The 18,170-nt window shown below is 42.1% G+C and overlaps 1 protein-coding gene across 2 annotated transcripts; it reads right to left on the reverse strand.

Moving 5' to 3' along the window:
* Window positions 1–1,601: 1,601 nt before the first annotated feature.
* LOC121199094 (mucin-17-like) lies at window positions 1,602–13,556 on the reverse strand. 2 transcript variants are annotated; one of them, XM_041063566.1, is made up of 6 exons: window positions 13,104–13,556; window positions 11,704–11,871; window positions 7,783–7,907; window positions 3,754–7,147; window positions 3,589–3,622; window positions 2,142–2,262 (listed from the first exon to the last, which is right to left on the reverse strand). In XM_041063566.1, the coding sequence occupies exons 1-5, from the start codon at window positions 13,554–13,556 to the stop codon at window positions 3,593–3,595; spliced, it is 4,170 nt and encodes a 1,389-aa protein (XP_040919500.1). In that variant the 3' UTR covers window positions 2,142–2,262; window positions 3,589–3,592. The 2 variants fall into 2 exon arrangements, with proteins under 2 accessions (XP_040919499.1, XP_040919500.1); XM_041063565.1 differs by lacking the exon at window positions 3,589–3,622 and having other exon boundaries at window positions 1,602–2,262.
* Between the last annotated feature and the right edge of the window lie 4,614 nt (window positions 13,557–18,170).

Below are 18,170 nucleotides of genomic sequence, written 5' to 3' on the forward strand. Positions count from 1 at the left end.
AGGGCACCATCTTGTACACTTGTCAGAATCTGCAGGGCATCTGTGTCCGTCTTCAGAGTAACAAGCCCGTCCTGTGTGGTGCTTACGGCACTTGTCTCATAACTTATGCTTTGTTTTGGGCACAGTCGCTGTGACTTTGTCTTCCAGCCAAAAAGCATTTTGAATGTAAATGGGATTTGGTGTAAACAAAGAATAAATCAATAACCTGAATCCTTTAGTCGTGCAATGTGCAGCACACAATGGAAGAATACAAAATAGCCAAAATAAAGGTCTGAGACATCAAAAATCAATGAGACAGCGTTTTGCATTAACAGTTTTAACATTCAAATTAACCTTGAAAAACACTTTTTTGAATATACAGACGCAGAGAAGAGGAAACACTTGGCTTATTATAATACAAATGTGGGACAAATGCTCTCATTCAACCCATACAAACACAATATAAACAGTTTTTTCTGCTTGTGTTTACCTGTCATGATGTCAGCCGTCTGAACATTCACTGCTGTCCGCTCACAGAATGTAAAGTGGTGGACAAGAGTAAATCTGTAACACCATGTTTAAAGAGGCAGTCTGTGACATTCAGTAGTTTTAAGTATTGTTCAGTGTCACACAAAATACAGTACGCCTATAAATACACAAGTGTGTACATTTTCATGTTAAAAAATCTCAATCAAACATGTGATGGTACCCTTTTTAAACTCTATTAATGTGCATTTTGATTAAAATGCAGTCTCTTATATAGTGTAATGGAAAGACCAATCCTGAATTCACAGTCACTGAGGTAATTCCCAGTGCTACTTGGTTCAGTGGTTAATTTAGTACAACAGTTCAGTTCAGTACATTGCAGTTGATCCAGGAAGTAACCCCTTTGCATTTTGCTTGATACACAGTAAACTGTATGTACAGCTGAACTAGATGAAAGTCGCCTCTTTAATGTGCAGTGTGTAACAGACCTGATGTAAAACTTTTGGGTGTATTCATGCTTTACAGGTGTTCTTGGTGTTTTGGTGGATTTTGTATTTGATAAGTGAGTCCAAGTGGGAGAAAAAAAGGAACAAGAAAACTGGACACAAACCACTTTTGGTGGGGTCTGAGTCGTAATAATTTCGGTGATGCAGCTATGGTTCAACTCCAGATGTCCAGGCCTTTGGTGACATTAAAGGCAGCTGGATTTTCAACATGAGAAGAATCTCAAAAGTTTGAGATGAAGGCACACGAGTAGATGTCTCTAGAAATGAGAAAGCGGAGGAGTGGTTTCATAATGAAAACCGTCCACTTGAAATACAACTTAAAGTGCGTCCACCATCGGACGACATAGGAGCAGGTCAATCCCGCAAGTAGAGAGTCACAGTTCAAAGTTCACACGTTCACATGTTCACTAAAGCCACCAGCAAGAAGTAACACTAGAGTGAAAAAAAAAACAGTGGAGCACTGGCAAGTCTTTGCTGTGTTAACAGGAGAGATGTTGTAAAAACCTTCTGTGGCATTAATTTCGCAGTGCACATTCTGGGTCAAATTCTGATTTTATAAGCTTCTTCTTGAAGGTGAAAGGAGCCAGTTTTTCTATTTTAATTTATTATATAACCTGTCATTCCTCTGGCTTGAGGTGTTACAGTAACTAAATGATGCCAGGCCTGCTGTTTTTTTTTTGTTTTTTTTTTTTTTCAGAAGACGACCACACTAGCTTGTACTCTTGCGTCCTTGTACCGGAGGGCTGGTGCTGCCTCTCTTGCTCTGCGCTGGCAGCTTGCTCATCTTATCCTTCAGGTCTTTAAGGCTGTACAGCCTGCTAAAGGTCAAGGTAAATGGAGCCCTTCCTTCTTCCTGTCTGTTTGCCTCCCGCACTGATGCCGTCTGGCTCTGGGAACGAGGACGGAGCTGCGACTGCATGTTTGAGTGCGTGTGGAGAAAGGAGGCCTGGGGTTTCGGGTAAGGATGTTGATTCTGTGACTGCCCGAGTCTCGCCTTGCTCTGTGCCGCTAGAGGCTGTCGAGAAAGGAGACTCTGCTGGCTGTGGGAGACCTCAACCTGCTTCTGCCCAGCTGCAGACCTGACACCACCTGCTGACAGTGGAGGAGGTGGCTTGGATGGAGGTCTCCGAAGAGATGAAGTATTATCCAAGACCTGGAAACTACCATGGAGCACCTTGCTTTCTGTGTGGTTCGGTTGACGGTTTCCCCAGGGACGAGCCCCCAAAAGCTGGGTGGCTGAGAGGGGTCGAGGGAGTCTATTTGGTCGGGAAGGGGAGGTCGCCCTGCTGTCCTGAGAAGAGAAGAGAAGAGAAGAGAAGAGAAGAGAAGAGAAGAGAAGAGAAGAGAAGAGAAGAGAAGAGAAGAGAAGAGAAGATGTATAATATCTATACATTTAACTGGGATGTTGAAGTGCTTGCAACTTATCTACAATTCAGTGTGAAATTTGTCCGCTCACAAATGCATCGCTCAGTGACATAAAAGCTTTGTTGCAAATGGAAAAGAGAGGTACATGGGTGCAAGTGTGAGCTCTGTTTTAATGTCACTTTTGTTAATATTACATGACTGAACCAAGTTAAAACATGCCAGCAACACCTCACTGGCTTGAGCTGACTATTGTTAGATAAGAAGTGAAGACTCAGGCCGACGGTGAGTGAGTTAGACGTGAAACTATCAATCTTTTACAGATTCATTAATATTACATCGGTGTGAGCGTGTGTGCCGCTTCATTAAAAGTATGTCACTTTAATTCACACAGTCTCCTTGTTCAATAATGAACAAGTGTCATGTGTTTTAGCTTAGTGACGCTCTGCTGGTGCATACTCAAAAGACCTCAACACACACGCACACACAGAGAACAGAAATGCTGAGCTTGTATTGTGTAGCTCATACACAGATAGATCACAGATAGATAGATTTTTAGTTCCAAAAGACCATTTAAACACACACACACATTGACATTGTTAAATATTTGACAGAGTCAGTCAGTCAGCTTTGAAGCTGACTGAGCACCAACAGATCTGAGCTAATAACTGTAACACCTCAGTGAGAAGTCATAAGTTTCGCAGCAGGGTCATTTCATTTTGTACCAGCCTGCTGAAGATATCGTATTGGCTTGATCTATTCAGCACATTAATGCCATTTGGGTATATACAGTGAAGCAAAGCCTGGTATGAGTCAAAAAGTAATGAATATTTATGGAATTCACAATTAAATCTTAATGAGAAAATCTGATTTAAATGATATATAAAAAAAACCAAACGTGTCCCTTATGACATGCAAATTTTCATGGTTCATTTTAAACATTAGATAATTCAAACATGGGCCATTAAAGGGCAAGTTTGATAATTAGTGAATCAGTATCTTAAGTTCATGTCCTTTAGTATGATGGAGTGAGAAAATCAGAACAACCTGTGGATGGAGAGAGTTTCTGTTGTTTAAAAATGTTAAAGCTAGACAAAACTACGCTTATCACTCAAATAAATGTTAAGATTGAGATAGAGTGGTTTATCAAAGAGACACCAACAGTTTGATATTACTTTTCTTTTTAATTATATATTGTTGTAAAGATGTACAGCATGTCCTCTAAAAAAGTGGATAAATTGTGAACTGTGCTTACCCCTTTACGTCACTGGTGTACGTTGAACAGAATACTGCAAAGTGTTTAGAAAATTAAAAAGTACAAATGATGCATGGTGCCTTTAAAAGTTCTTTTTTTTTTGCTGGATGTGGAGAATTATTTTGAAAATAAGGATGAAAACGTCTGCCGTCTTACTGTTCATACCTTCTGTCCCTCAGTCTCTCTGGTTGACGGGGGCCTGTCTTTCCTGTCCACAGCGCTGGGTCTTAATGTTACCTTGTCCACTACTTTCTCTTTGTCTGGTCTCTCTCTGCCAGAAGGAACCTTCTCTGGCTTAAGATCACCAGTGGACAGGCGCTTTGCATCTGTTGCCTTATTGGTCGACTCTCCTGGAGTCGCTCCTCCATCAACCAGTCTCTCTGCTGCTGATTGGTTTAGCGCCCGTTTTCTTTTAGGCGTTTGGGATTGGGCCTCCTTGTCTTTTTCTACCATCTCTGCCAATTCTTTAGCCTGTTTAAGATGGTCTGCTGTTCTCTTAGCTACATCGCTTCCCCTTCTCTCTGTCCCCTGGGAGTCTCGCTCTGTCTTTCTCTCTGCTACACTTGGCTTCCTCCCCTTTTGATCCTCTTCTCCCCCATTTTCTTCATTTGTGGCTTCCTTCTCCTCCCCCATTTTTGATTTCTCAAGTAAAGAAGATGAGGTGGAGACTCTTGCAGGCCCAGACAAACTCTGTGTTTCACTGCTAGAGGTATTCTTGTCTGTAGTGCCTAACGTATTAGAAGGAGTGGTATTATTTATGTATGCAGGACTAGCGGCAATGGTGGTAATGGTTGTAGCATTTGGGGTATTTGTGTTTGTGAAGCTATCGTGATCCACTGTCGCCCCGTGGTTGCGAAAAGGTGCTCGGTCAAAAACAGGGTCATGGAAAGGAGAGTCGCTACATTCAAAATACTCCTCCGAGGTGGTGGAGTCCTCCCTCGGTGAAATATACCCATCACTAATGTCTGGTGTAGGCGTACGAAAGTCTGGAGTGTACGGCCGTGAGTCTGGAGTGTGCATTCTTGAGTCTGGGGTGGGCGTGCGTGGAAGAAATCCGTCTGGAGTTGGAGTGCGTGCCAGAGCAGCAAGGGCCCGTGATTCTCGCTCAGCAGTCGGAGAGCGCAAGTCTGGCGTGTGTGTGTCCGAGAGATGTAAGCGCAGGGGTCTTTCAGGAGCGTGTGAGCCTCCCCATGCTTTGGTCGTCTGTTGGTTGGTTGATTGTTGAGAGGTGACACTGATGTGTGCGTTATGTTTTGCTGTACTCGGCTTACTGTCAGTGTGGTGTGCTGATATGACACTTGTGTTACCTTGCTGACTTTGGGTACTGTCATCACCACGGTCTCTGGATGTGTGTGAGTTTGTTGTGGCAGAAACAGAGTGTGAGTGTGTTGAAGCTTTTAAAGAGTCTACAGTCTCTAACACATCTAAATCAGCTGTATTCAATTCACAATAGGATATTCTCTGAGGTTCACGTGCTTTTGCAAGGTATGCTTTGCTCTCTATCACATTTTCTCTTTTTTCATTTGACACTTGAGCAAACTCACTGTCTATAAGTGTTTCTTCTTCAGCCTTGGTGTCTGTCTGTACTGTGGCTACACAGTCTGTCTCTGTCTTTGGGGTTATTTTACAGTCTGTTGATGTCAAACTCTTGGGCTCAACTTCTTTTGGATTTATTTCTTGAATATTCACACTATCTTCCTTTGGTGCATCAGTAATGAAAACATCTGACTGGGCTTGTGTTTTGGTTCCAGCGGCCGATTGCGTTGCTGCTCTGTCATCATGAAGTCCAACTGTCACATTCTGCTTTTGCTGAGGAGCTTCTTCGGGATTTCCTGTGTTCTCAGTGTCTTTTTGAGCTTCTGTTTTGCTTCCACTGTTGTTTTGCAGCTGTGGGACAGTCTCTGGCTCTTTTTCTGGCGGTGTCTGTGCAACATTTGCTACAACATCAGGCTTACTGTGGACCACTGGAGGCCCCATGCTGGCCAGGCTTTCAGGTCTCCTGACAACACTGATCTCTGGCAGCTTCAGGCAGCTGCTGGTGCCGTCGTCTCTGATAACCAGCTGGACAGTACGAGGTTTAGGGATGGGAGGAGTTGAGATCAAGGAAGAGGGAGCAGAGGACGGAGGGAGGGGAGGATTTAGAACTGTAGAAGAAGAGATAGGAGGAACGGAAGAGGAGCAGCTGGTGGAGGGCGCAGAAGTGCAAACATTGGTAGCTATCCTTGAGTGCACTGTAGGAAGAGCAGTGTGGTTTTTCTCAGAAAGAGAGGTGGAACTGGCAGACTGAGGGCGCGTGGCAGAAGTAGCGGAGGTGGAAATGTGGCTGTGGATGGTGGGAGTCTGGATGTTAGGAGTCATCTCAGAGGAGTTGTGTTGCTGTGTTTGAACAGCCTGTGTGTGTGAATCTGTCTGTGGCAGCTCTGTCTTTGTTTGTGTATGTTGGTCAGAGTCTGAGTTTGAGTCAGTGGGGGCACTCAACTCCAGGGTGTGCGTCCTGTCCACAACAGCACTTTGTGTGTTTAAACTAGACTCTGCTTCTTTTGTAGTGTATGATCCTGGGAGGGACTGTGGTTCAGAGCTGTGTGTAGTAACAGTTTGTGTGGTGTATAAAGGCCTCCCAGTGTTAGGAGTGGATGTCTTGCTGCTGGACTGAGAGGGTGTGTGTGCAGGTGTAGTGTTGTGGCTTGCATCTTGGTTGGTGGGTGTGTTTGAATGCAGTTTATTTTCCATGTCAAGAGCCTTGGTTGTGTCTTTGTCAGGTTCAAACTTTTGCCCAGAGGTAGATGATTTTTGTTCGGGTGCCTCTCCTTTAGTTTTGGTATCATCAGGCTCTGCATTGAGTTGTGTTGGCTGAACCCGGTCAACCACCAACTTTTCAGCTTTTGTTTTCTTTTGTGTTGGCTGGACTTTACTCATCTCCTCATGTTTAGCAGTAGTAAGCTGTCTGGGCTGGGTAACCTCTGGCAGGGTTTCCTTAGGCATGCTGAATGGACTTCTAAACCTGATGGCTTGACTCGTTTCAAACATCTCAGATCGCTGAAGATGGACCTGAGTTGGTTTGTTGGCATCCCGAATGTTAATGAACCCAATTACGTCACTGGGGGGGTCAGGCTCTGGCCAGGTGGGCAGATATGAGATCAAGCACGCCTTCTCTAAATTGATAAGTCCAGGATGGAGGGGAGGAGTCTCTTGAATAGTGTCTTTACTACCTCTCCCCCGTCTCTTCTTTTTGGTTTCTGGGACCTCTGGGTTCGCTGAATTTTGGGGCTCTTTCGGGCTGCTGTGGCCAGAAGATGGGGCTGGACTGGGGTTAACTGCTGCAACCAGGGCATATTTGGGGTTGTACAGTTTCCTAGCAAGAGCAGCAGAAGGAGGTGCGACAGTGGCCGGCTGTGGGAGGGGCTCCGGCTCAGGTTCAGGCTCCGTGGCGACCTGCCGGAGGTCAACAGAGCTGGAGTTTACATAAAGAAAGCGAAATAGCCGGTCGAAGGCATCCACTGCCTGGCCTGTAACCACGGTGATGAGGTTTCTGTCCAGACGCGAGGACATCCAGGTGAAACTATACAAAACACAGCGAATAAAAAGTTAGACTACATTAAACTACACCAACATATGAAACAACAAATGACACTTCAGTGAAGATATAAGAGCAACAACTGACCTAGGCAGGTAGATTCTGGTTAGGAATCAAATAATGCAGCAGGTATCTTCTCATTACTCACAGTGCATACACTCGCATATTTGCTGTTGTTATGGCAATGTCAAATGATGACTATGAAGTGATCAAATATTAAACATGATAACTTTTTGTTTTATCATTTTTGTTAATGTTCATTTGTCCTTTTACTTTCTGCTGCCTAAAATTGGAGAACTATGTATGAGCGGTTAACCTGAAGTACAGAGCCAAAACTATATGCGTCACTATCTAGTTACTTAGGAAATGCACTGTAGATGGATTTATTTCTCTTGTACACTGGATACATTTACAACCAGTTTATCTAGTTTGTAGAGTAGACTGCTACTGAACATTCATAGACACAATGTATTCTGTATTTGTATCGGTGAAGTCCAAGCTCATTGGTGGAGCACACAGTGATAATCTGTTTCTTTCAGTCACTGTCTTTCTTACTTTATCTTTCTCACACTCTCACTGACAAACACACACACACACACACACACACAAAGTGCACTAACCTGTACGACCCTGACACAGCTTTGTCCCCATCGATGAACATGAATCTGTGTCCCAGTTGCCCTCTGACCTTGGTGCAGGACCGAGTGTAGAATGCTGCTCCTTCTGTGCAGCGAACACGAAGGTTCTGCAACACATAAACACACACACACACAAATGGTATATTTGTCATACCTCCTCCACATTCAAAACTAATGTAAAGCCGTAAAACATTATCAGCAGGTACTTCATCTTGTAACAGTGTCATTCTGTTTTTTTTAAGTCAAGAAAAGAGCAGAATTACCCGGAAAAGACAATCACAACAAATATTCATAACATCTTGCATCCAGCGTACAAAGAACAATTTTAATTTTATGATTTTATGAGACAGTCTTATCTTCCTCTTTGAATATTTATTGACTGACTGACTGTCAGGGTGTATGTAAATAAAAAGCTGCAAAGGTGCACAAATTCAAGACTTGTGGATATTCTTCCCTTAAGACTACTCTAACATAATAATTTTGCTTAACAAAGCATTTTCACAATAACGTATTACCAGTTAGGCAGACAGATACCACTTAGGACAGAACTATCTATATAAATTTAGGGCATCTATCTGCATAAAACTGAAGTTGAACCTTTTAATAAAAGCCCCATAGCCATATGGAGGTAGGAGGAGAAGTAATTTTCCATGCCCCACCCTTAATTTAAGCAAATTGCTCCACATTTTCAAACTGCTGAGCAATTACATATGACACATCCAGTGTGTTGTGATTAAATCTTGCCAACACCAACCAACAACATGTTAATTGCCTTGGATTTTGATGCTTAATCTCTGTCTTGCCTTGTCTTGATTTTGACTTGTCTTTACACAAGTCTCATAGATTTTCTTGACCAGCTTTTTGGGTCTTTGTTGGAACTTGCCTGATTTGCTTGTTTCAGTCAAAAAAACACAGCAGATATATTGAAATGAAAATAAAATAAAATAAATAAACACCTCTAAATCAGACTTCCCTCACATTAAAATCTGGTGTCCCAAAGGGGTCAGTCCCACAGTCCACTCCAGAAAGACTGAGCTGGTGGCAAAAGTATGTTGTTTTTTGAAAATGTTTCCATAAAGCTTGATGGCTGCCAAGTGACACAAAGTTAAGAATGTAGATTTAATATTTGATCCTGTGTCCTCTGTTGTTTGAATTTTGTTTTAGAATATTTGCTCTCCAAGCCTTTGCATACCATTTCTTTACATGTGTACAGTGTCTTTGTGTTATGTGCATGTATGCATGTATGCACATAACTATTTGTTTATTTATTTATTTTTCTGCATTGTGCACATGTAAACACAACCACTCTGACAGGCTTACAGGTGTGACTAAATAGCTCAACAGCAATATATTCAATGACAGTAACAGATAATAACTGGGTGGTACAGTATATAGTGCTGTGGTCAGTCATAAAAAACTCTAACAACGTTTCAGATAAGAGATTACACATGAAAGGTACCTCAGGTTAAACACTTTCTCTATCCAGTCTTTCTCAGTTCTCTCACTCAGAATCACTTCTTGTTTCTTTGTTTTGTTTTATCTTTCTTTAGGATAGCCCAGAAGTCAGTGCAGAGGACAGAGATAAGGTTGTGTGTCAATATCTGTATGTAATAAATCTCAAGAATAACAAAAGTTACATCCAAATTTTTATATATTTTCATTTCTACATCCAAGTTTTCTTGACACAGCAGATTACTCCTGGTCTGGCACTGGTTTTCCGCCGCACTTTGGTCACACCCTTCACTTTCTCTTTCCCTCAGTACATTCCTTTCGATTACTGATGAGATAAAATCAGTAAATTGCATTTCTCTCTGTGTGTATTTAGCTCTAAGCTGTGGATGACAAACGCTTAAGCTGTCATACAAAGAATTTTATGTGAAAATACAACAAGCCAATGAGCTTTAATCACAAAGTTTACTGTAGCCTCAACAGAGAACAACCTTCCCAACCAACTGACACAATGTGGATTTGCCCATGTGAAAATAATTAAACTAAGGTCTGAGTCCACATCTCTCTGATTGGTCACATTAACAGAGGTGGAACAAACCCAGAAGCCTTCTTTAGAAAACTGAAGAGAAAGAAGGATCTGGCAACTCTTTGACTACGTCAACTCATCTCACCACTCATGTGCTCCTCCTCCCATCCTATCTACCCACTCCTCCACCTACTCCCTCTTGTCACTTACAGCTCACAGTAAAAACTCAAGCTGTCACACCTGTCATCTCATCTTCCTGCCAGTCAACCTATCATTCAGCAGCCCAGGTTCAACTCCTTGACAGACATGTTACTTGGGGAAATTGTGCATTAGCTGCTCATCACAGCTGTCTCCAGGGCTATCAAAATTTCTGGGATACCTCAGAGACTCATGTTGAAGGACCAATTAAAGTTTAAATAGTTATGAACTTGTCTTTGGCAGAAGAAGCTCTGCTCCAGAGACTGCTCCCCACTGAATCAAAACAGAAGCAGCGTAGGATTCATCAGCACAATAAATCCCTTCAGTGTTTTAAACAGCAGATCCCAACACACATCCAGTATATGACCAAGACAGGGATGCATAAAATTGTTGCGACTATCTATCTATCTATATGTAATAGAGCAGAGTCAGTTAGTGTTAAAATAACAGCCGCTTTGCATGTTTCTACAGAATTTCTCCAGTGTGCCCTGCCTGAGTGGTTTACTTGTGTTGTGTGAAAACTACATGTGAACTGAAATTCAGCTCAAACCTTACTGTAATAAAAGATCCATGCTGACAATCAGAACAGGAAACCAACGAAGAAAGCCGTGTCACAGGCTGTATTTTCTGCTATCATATATTTTAATTTTTAATAATTTAAATATATGGCAACTTTAGGCTAAGTGTGAACTGTGCAGCTGTATTACTGTAGGGAAGTTTGCACATGGTATGGGCAAATACTCAGTGGCAAGGGAGTTGCTTTGGAGCAAACAACTTGGAGCAAAGGATTAAAGAGACATCCCTGAGAATGTCAGCCTCATTCACTTGTCATGTGTAACTGTCATATGCCGTACAAACATATGGTTATGTTTACAAAGCACAAACCGCCACATGAGACTGTGGCACTTTCTGTTTTGCTTATAATCCAGATCCAGATGGTACTGAAAGTCTGTCAGACTGTTATTGCCTTTGTGCTTCACTCTAGTTACTCCAAGGCATAAACCGACAGTTTTGTTTGTGTGTGTTACATCAAAGTGTGTGTGCCTGTTCCTTTATATCTCTGCATGTGTGTGGATCATCACACGTACGCGGTGATAACCTGTGCTGATAAACTGTATGTATTTCTGTTGACATCCCTTAAAGTCTCCTAAATACAGCATCTTGTATCTTCAGTGCCTCACTTCTCACTTCGCAGTATAAACTCAACAGTAAACATCACTTTGAACATAATTAGTTAAGCACATCGGGAGCCTGTACTGTATGTAGGATTTTCTAAACTTTCTCCCTAGAGGAAGGAGGCCAACTCAGCAAAACTGAGGCAAGCAAGTAAAACGCCTGACTTCCACCTACCAAACGCTTATAATGACACCTAGCCAGAGATGTTTGTACTGGCTGTCTTGAATGAAAACAATCACGTATGGTGGTTTGGCAGGTTGATGACAAGATTTACATCTTTAGAATCCATTTCACTGAAAACACTGTGGCATTTTCACATGTCCATACATGATCAAATTCTGTTTCATAACTACTGATTTTTATGGTAACAAGCCAATTATGAAGTAAAACACTCAAGGAAGACACAGTGCCAGCTAGACAGGTTGGTTACTTTGTATGTGTGGCTAATTGGTATGTCTACAGGATGTGGTCCACAGTAAATTCCCGAACAACTACTGGCAGCCAGGCTGCCATGAAATTGTAATGACCTGACAGAAGGGGTGATACGGGCTCACCTTGAGGTGTCCGGGGTGCATGTTGGCCCTCTGACACATGGACAGGAAATGAGGTAGCGTTGTTCGTTCCAGCAGGATGTAGACAGAAACCCTCCTCTTGAAACCAGCATCTAGCAGATCTCTGAAGATGTCAACATCCGTAAAGACATCCATCACCACGGCTATCACCTGGAGACACACACGATAGAGTTCACACATTCAGGAAATACTCTAACATGTACAAAGGCACACATATATTGTTTATGAATGCAAATTAATGAATACATACATACACACACACAGACACCGTATCACAATGCAGCAGGATCAAGCCAGAGGCCTGACGTTACTGTGACTCTACTTGTACATGCAAACATTATACAGTGTTTAGCCTCTTCTGCCAAAACAAATACAATTCAAGTTGTACCACAGGTTTGAGCAAAATATGATTGCGCACTTTCCTGTGCAAAAGAAAGCTCTCAAGACAATGAGTTTGGGAAATGTTCCCCCAGCTTTCCTCTTATACGACCTATATATCTTTTTTTCTGTCAGAAACTCTCTAGGAAAACGCCCATAGGACATTTCAGCGAAATAACACATGCCACTGAGAACATCTGCTGCGAAATAAAACATGTCATAAACTTGTGCCTTCAGATGAGTCAGCTGCATGAACACAGAGAAGCACACACTCATGCCCGTGCACCCTGTGCACATCCTCATGCAAATATCCAGCATAATGCTCCTATGTTGCTGGGACAGTTACAGTGCACGGCACATCACTCAGTTCCCTGATAAAGCAAGTTGCACTTTACTCCTGATTGTCTCATTTGGTCTGTAGTCTGTACTCTGACCTCATACTCACTGAGCGCCAAGGCTGCTCCTGGTAACACTCTGCCAACATTCCAGTTTATCTTCTTAATCTTTTTGAAAAAAGTGTTTGCTAAATCCTCAAATTCAGCAGCCATTAGGGTATCGAAGAAGCTTGAAAGGGTTTTTTTTTAATGCTCGAAAACCAACATCCAAGACACTTTTACAGCTATGAAAGGGAACTTGAAAAAAGAGTTGGATGGGCTTACAGTGCGATAGGACGGCTTGTTTTGATGCAACACGTGAGGGCCAAAGAACACATACAGCACAGATACACAGAGAAACAGATGCATAAATATTTATAAGTACTCCACAGGCCTTCAATGGCAGACAGAGCTAAACAGAGATTAATATTTCATAACAAGTCCAGCAAATAAGGTCAAACAACCTAAACTGCTTAGGCTATATTTATTATATGTGATTGTTTTTATACCTTAGATTTTTATGTGAAAAATAAGTGAAGAAAGTAAGATATGATTAGTAAACTGACCGGGTATTGTTAATATACAATAACCAAGTCTATGAATTTGTCTATTACCAGCGGCCCAACGCACCTTTTGCGCCTGCGCAATCATTTTTCTGACAATCTCTTTGACGTGCGTCTGACCATCTAGCGGCGGCTGCGTGTAAACGGTGGTGCGCGTCACCCCCCGGTAAGCATCGCTGTCCGGCCAGCCCAGGTCCATCTGGGGTATGGATGTGTCCGACAGCTCGGGCCAGTAATGCAGTGACAGCGGGGGCTCGCCGTCCTCCGCATTCCCAGGGAAGAGCTCCAAGCCGGGGTCATAGGGCTCCACCGCGCCGGCGAGACTTTCCAGCTCCGGGTCTGACAGGAAGCCCCGTAGGCCTCGGTCCTGCAGGTACTTGACAAACGCTTCGCGACCATGCCGCAGCAGAGCCTCCAGCGCCAGCCGCTGGTCTTCGCAGTAGAAAAACTCCGGTTTGGACTCGTGTATCCGAGGGTTCACATGGTTATCGTCAAGGCACTGTACCTGGGACAGAGCCATGGTCTGGAGCCAAAAAAAAAAAACCTCAAGAAGAAACAACAGTTAAAAAAAAGAAAAACAAATCAACCAAGACCGCTCTCCTCCTAAACTTATCCAGGCTTTGGGTGAAGAAAGCAGCATCAAAGTTTTCTAATGCCTCCTCTGCACCTGAGCAGTTTGCCTCGGGACCTGGTACACAGAACTTCATGCAGTCCCCTACTTCGGTCAGCCTGGTAATTCCTGTTACCGACCATGGTGCATTAACACTGTGCTCTCGTCATTCCCGTTACCGAATGAAGGACCTGACCGGCCAGAGAGAGAGAGAGAGAGAGAGAGAGACACCCTGCAAGCGGCACCGCCCGACAGGTGTGACCCTGTCAGGCAAAACACACCCACCCACATACAGAAAAATGCACACCTTTGTCACGTGACCTTTCTTATGCTCTGCGTGTGTGTGTGGGCAGAAGTATGCGTGTGAGTTTGCCTGAGATGAAGTGATTAACGAGGCCGTCCCTCCCTTTTCTCCATTAAATCATTAGCCTGCCGCTTCCCCATACACACAAAACATCTGAAAAGTAGCAGCAGATCATGCATAACCTATGCTGCGCTGCTTGACCTGTTCTGTCACGTTTCTTAACTCTCCTGCCAGGATGGTGGAGCCCTGGCCTGTGTTATGAAAAACTAAAAAAAAAAAAAAAAAAAAGACTGATAAGACTAGATAGAGCGAAAAGTTGTTGAAAAATAACTACAAGAACGTTCACCTACACTTTCACCTGCCGGGGTCATTATGACTTTTACCTTTGAAACCTATTAACTGGTATTCATTCCATGTACCTCATATTACATGAGAGCTCCAACTAAATTCCCCTCTTGGATAATGTCTAAAAACTGTTAAATTTATGCAACATTTGACAGTGAATGACAAAGAAACAAGTCTTCACAAGGACCAAATCAAACACACAGCCTCTGGGTTTTGGGACGGTCATATATCTTTCAAGTTTAGATAGTAATAATAAAAATAAATTATCTCACCTTACTTGATAATCAGTGGGTAACAGTCACGTGAGGCTGCCTTGGTTTGATCTTTGAAGTTGTGTGCGATGTAACGACATGTCATTAGCTACTCAATGAGTCAGCGAGAGAAAAAGAGATTACACCGAGGGCTGAAGGTTGACATGGCTGTGACTTTGTGGTGGGGATGTACCGTAGCGTGGTGCTCACTGTGAGGTACTCATCAGTCAGTGTGTCTACATGAGCATAAATTATTCATTTGCTGTGGTTATCCTGGATATGTTGCAGCCCAGAGGCTAACAGGGAAAAGAAAAACAACAGTTGTTAATGTTGCTTGAAAAGCTTCAGATTTTATGTTTCCACTACTAATATTCCATATTAAAAAGACAGGATAGACTAACCTAGTTCTGATCAAATGATTCAAATGCAAATCTCTGTTTTCGTGTGAAGAAACATTAAAGGAGCTATTGTTTCTTGTTCAGGTTGGCATGAGGAACTTGGACATTAGAGGGTGTGGACTGACTGACTTGGAAGATTTCCTTTAAGCTGTAAAGGACAAACGTACTTAGACTGTGTTAGGACTGAAAGCAGCATTGTGTAATAAAAGCATCATCTGGCAATCAAATACTTGCAAATGCCCATTCCTGGTACATTAGGGTGCATTGGATAACCCTTCAAATTAAAGGGTATTTCTCAAACTGGCCTACTAGATTGCTTTACATTACTCTCTCTCTCTATGGTGCTTAAAGCAACATGCCCTCATCAATGCAGTCCATGGTGTGTGTGTGTGTGTGTGTGTGTGTTTTTTTTTTACACACTTAAAAACTGTCTGCTTACAGTGATTCAGTTATGATAAGGTCAGAGCAGAATAATTTCACGACTTGAATAATTTGTGCTCAGGGCCTGGAGGTGAGTCTTTTAACGCCAGAATGAAGTTGGCTGTTTTGCCACTTCTTCAATGATGTGTCCCACCTCTGGGGACCTGCAGGGTGTGGAGGCTGGACTGTGGAGGATAGAGGAAAATGATAGAGCTCAGTTTGGATTCTTGAGGGCAGCCTTACCTGAGTAACCCTTAAATCTTTCCAATTTGTATTTTGTCCGGCTATGACGGCACATGACGTGTTTTGGAACTTACTGAACCTCTAGCTGGTATCCTGCTGACTCATCCTGTGTCCATCTCACCTTTTGATTTGTCTGCTTCCTATTTGCCAGGCTGTTTGACTGATTTGCAGGCTGGTTGTGGTTATTTCTCCTTTCAGTGTCGGGGCTTAAACAGCCCAGAGGCTGTCAGTCAGCCAAACTGGTTCAACTGTTCTGTCGTATTTGCTTCTAACGCCTGTGAATATCACTGATGTCACAGCTCACACACACACCTTCCCCCGCCGCTTGCTCTTTTACTGTCACTCTCATTCGTACAGTTGACACACTGCTTCCTCACCCTGCCTTTCTGTCTCACAACTCTACTTCAGTTTTCCTCCTCTTTGTCTCTGTCTACCTCACTTCCCTGCTCTCAGCTGTTACTTTTAAGCGAGCCTTTTGCTTCATGACAGCGTGTCAGTGAAGTTTAGTATTTTTATGTTGTCTCACTTCTTGTATATGACACAAATATGCCATCACAAATGTGTCGCTGTGTCTCGCACACACACACACACACACATATACAGGAGCCTTTTATCTAGCACACACACGCTTCAAAGTGACTGTGCAGTTTTTAAAAAAGAACAGAAAACAACAGTACTATTTCTGGTTAAACCTTTAGCTCCTTTCTTCTTCTCAGCTGCTGGATGCCATTGGTTTATTGACAAACTGTCATTGGGAAGTCAGAGGTGAATCTGTCAGCAGGAATGAAAAAGGTGGTTTGTTTGATAAAATAATAAAATAAGAGGAGACAAAATAGTCAAAAGAAAACAGAACAGAAGTGATTCGGTCCAGGGGAATTATAGAATGAAACCCTGTTTCCTGCTTCTGTTCAAACATCACAACCTGGTGAGAGAAGCTGCTCTGCGTTCCTCGAATAGCACCAGTCAACTGTCAAAGCACACTGTGCTAACATCCATAATGACATACATTGAGTGCGTGTGTTCGTCGGTCACAAGTTAAAGGGCTGTTCAGTCGCACACACATAAACTCACTGAGACCTGATATTATGTTGACAACAAGGATTAAATGACAGTGAGATCTCTTCTGGCATGTGCATAGTTTATCATGAGATACTTAAACTTTGTATGTGTTGTCACTTAATAATTATGTTTCCCATATTAATATTCTAAGACTGTATTCAGGGCAATTCAGTGATGGATAAAATTGTGTGTACAGCTGCATGTGATGATTATTTTCATCATTTCAATTATTATCATTGTTTTATAATTTTTTCGATTCATTGTTTAGTCTCAGGGCAAAATCAATGTCTGAAAATTGCTTTAACTGTTTTAATCCAAGCAACTGGAAACTGGAATTATTCTTAGTTGTTAATGGGGTATCAATTATTAAAATAGTTGTAGATTAATTGTCTCTTAATTGGCTAAACAGTCATTTGACAATTGTTAATAATCTTTTCACCACTAAGTGTGTGGAGCTAAAATGGATTTTATGCAATTAAGTGCTCAGTCACTGGTGGGCAGCTTGTGTGTTCTTTACAGTAACGCACAGAATGCGCAGATTCATTCTCTGCTCTGTGTCAAATATCATGGCAAAAGTCATGTAATTGCAATTTACACATGCAAGTAAGGGGCATTTAGTGCGTGACATTTCATTCTGTGACCTGAGATGCACTGTGTGGTGTTAAAATGTGTCGTAAAGTACTGTACTGCGTGTCTGGTTTCACTTCATTATTCTATTGGAATTGATGAAAAAATGGGAAATGTGGACTGTGACTCAGAGATCTGGAACCAGGCCATAAATGCAGATTCAGGAATTAAAAATAAAAATAAATGAATAAAACCTATAAAACTGTTGAGGTCAACAGCTTATGGCAGACACAGACACGCTGCATCAAAAAAAGAAACAGTGATCACAATTTAAAAGTGTAGGAATGTGATGGACTTACTGTGGAGTTGACTACAACATTTAGAGTGGCTCATGAATATTATGGAGCGAAACTTCCCATAACCCACCTTTTTATAAGTGTTTTGAGTCCTTAACTGATTTTATATTGATATTGTTGAACAATAATATCCAAGCTTCAAGTTCAAAGAGGTAAATGTATCACTTTATTTCAATGATTCGTCATTACAGGTTAAGAAAGACTGGTCCTAGTTCTCATTGTTTATCACATAAAATGTGGTTTTCTTAAACTATTTGTTGCAACAGGAACAAAAGCTTTATATAATGTTTACTCTTATTTGTAATGTATGTATTCTAAGATTACACATGAATAAATACACAGAAACAAAGAAATGATCTGTAAATTTAGTTGAGCGTGTTACATTTCAAGCTATGTATTAAAAAAAACAAACAAAAACAAAGGGGTGTCTGGGCAGTGTACATCTCACTGGAACACAGTAACCTTTTTTACTGGTCCACAGAGCACGGGGCTGAAAACGCACAAACCAGACCCATACACACATCCATTCCTGTCATCACGTAATAAACATACACATGCATACATAACGTTTGTAGGTTTAT

The sequence above is a fragment of the Toxotes jaculatrix genome, chromosome 18, assembly GCF_017976425.1.
Source record: "Toxotes jaculatrix isolate fToxJac2 chromosome 18, fToxJac2.pri, whole genome shotgun sequence".
NCBI lineage: Eukaryota > Metazoa > Chordata > Actinopteri > Toxotidae > Toxotes > Toxotes jaculatrix.

Coding starts and splice junctions, on each gene's coding strand:
- LOC121199094 (XM_041063565.1), bottom strand. CDS start 13,556: ATGGCTCTGTCCCAGGTACAGTGCCTTGACGATAACCATGTGAACCCT. Junction 11,872..13,103: donor TGATTGCGCAGGCGCAAAAG/GTGCGTTGGGCC, acceptor GTGTGTCTCCAG/GTGATAGCCGTGGTGATGGA. Junction 2,263..3,753: donor GAGAGACTGAGGGACAGAAG/GTATGAACAGTA, acceptor TTCTCTTCTCAG/GACAGCAGGGCGACCTCCCC.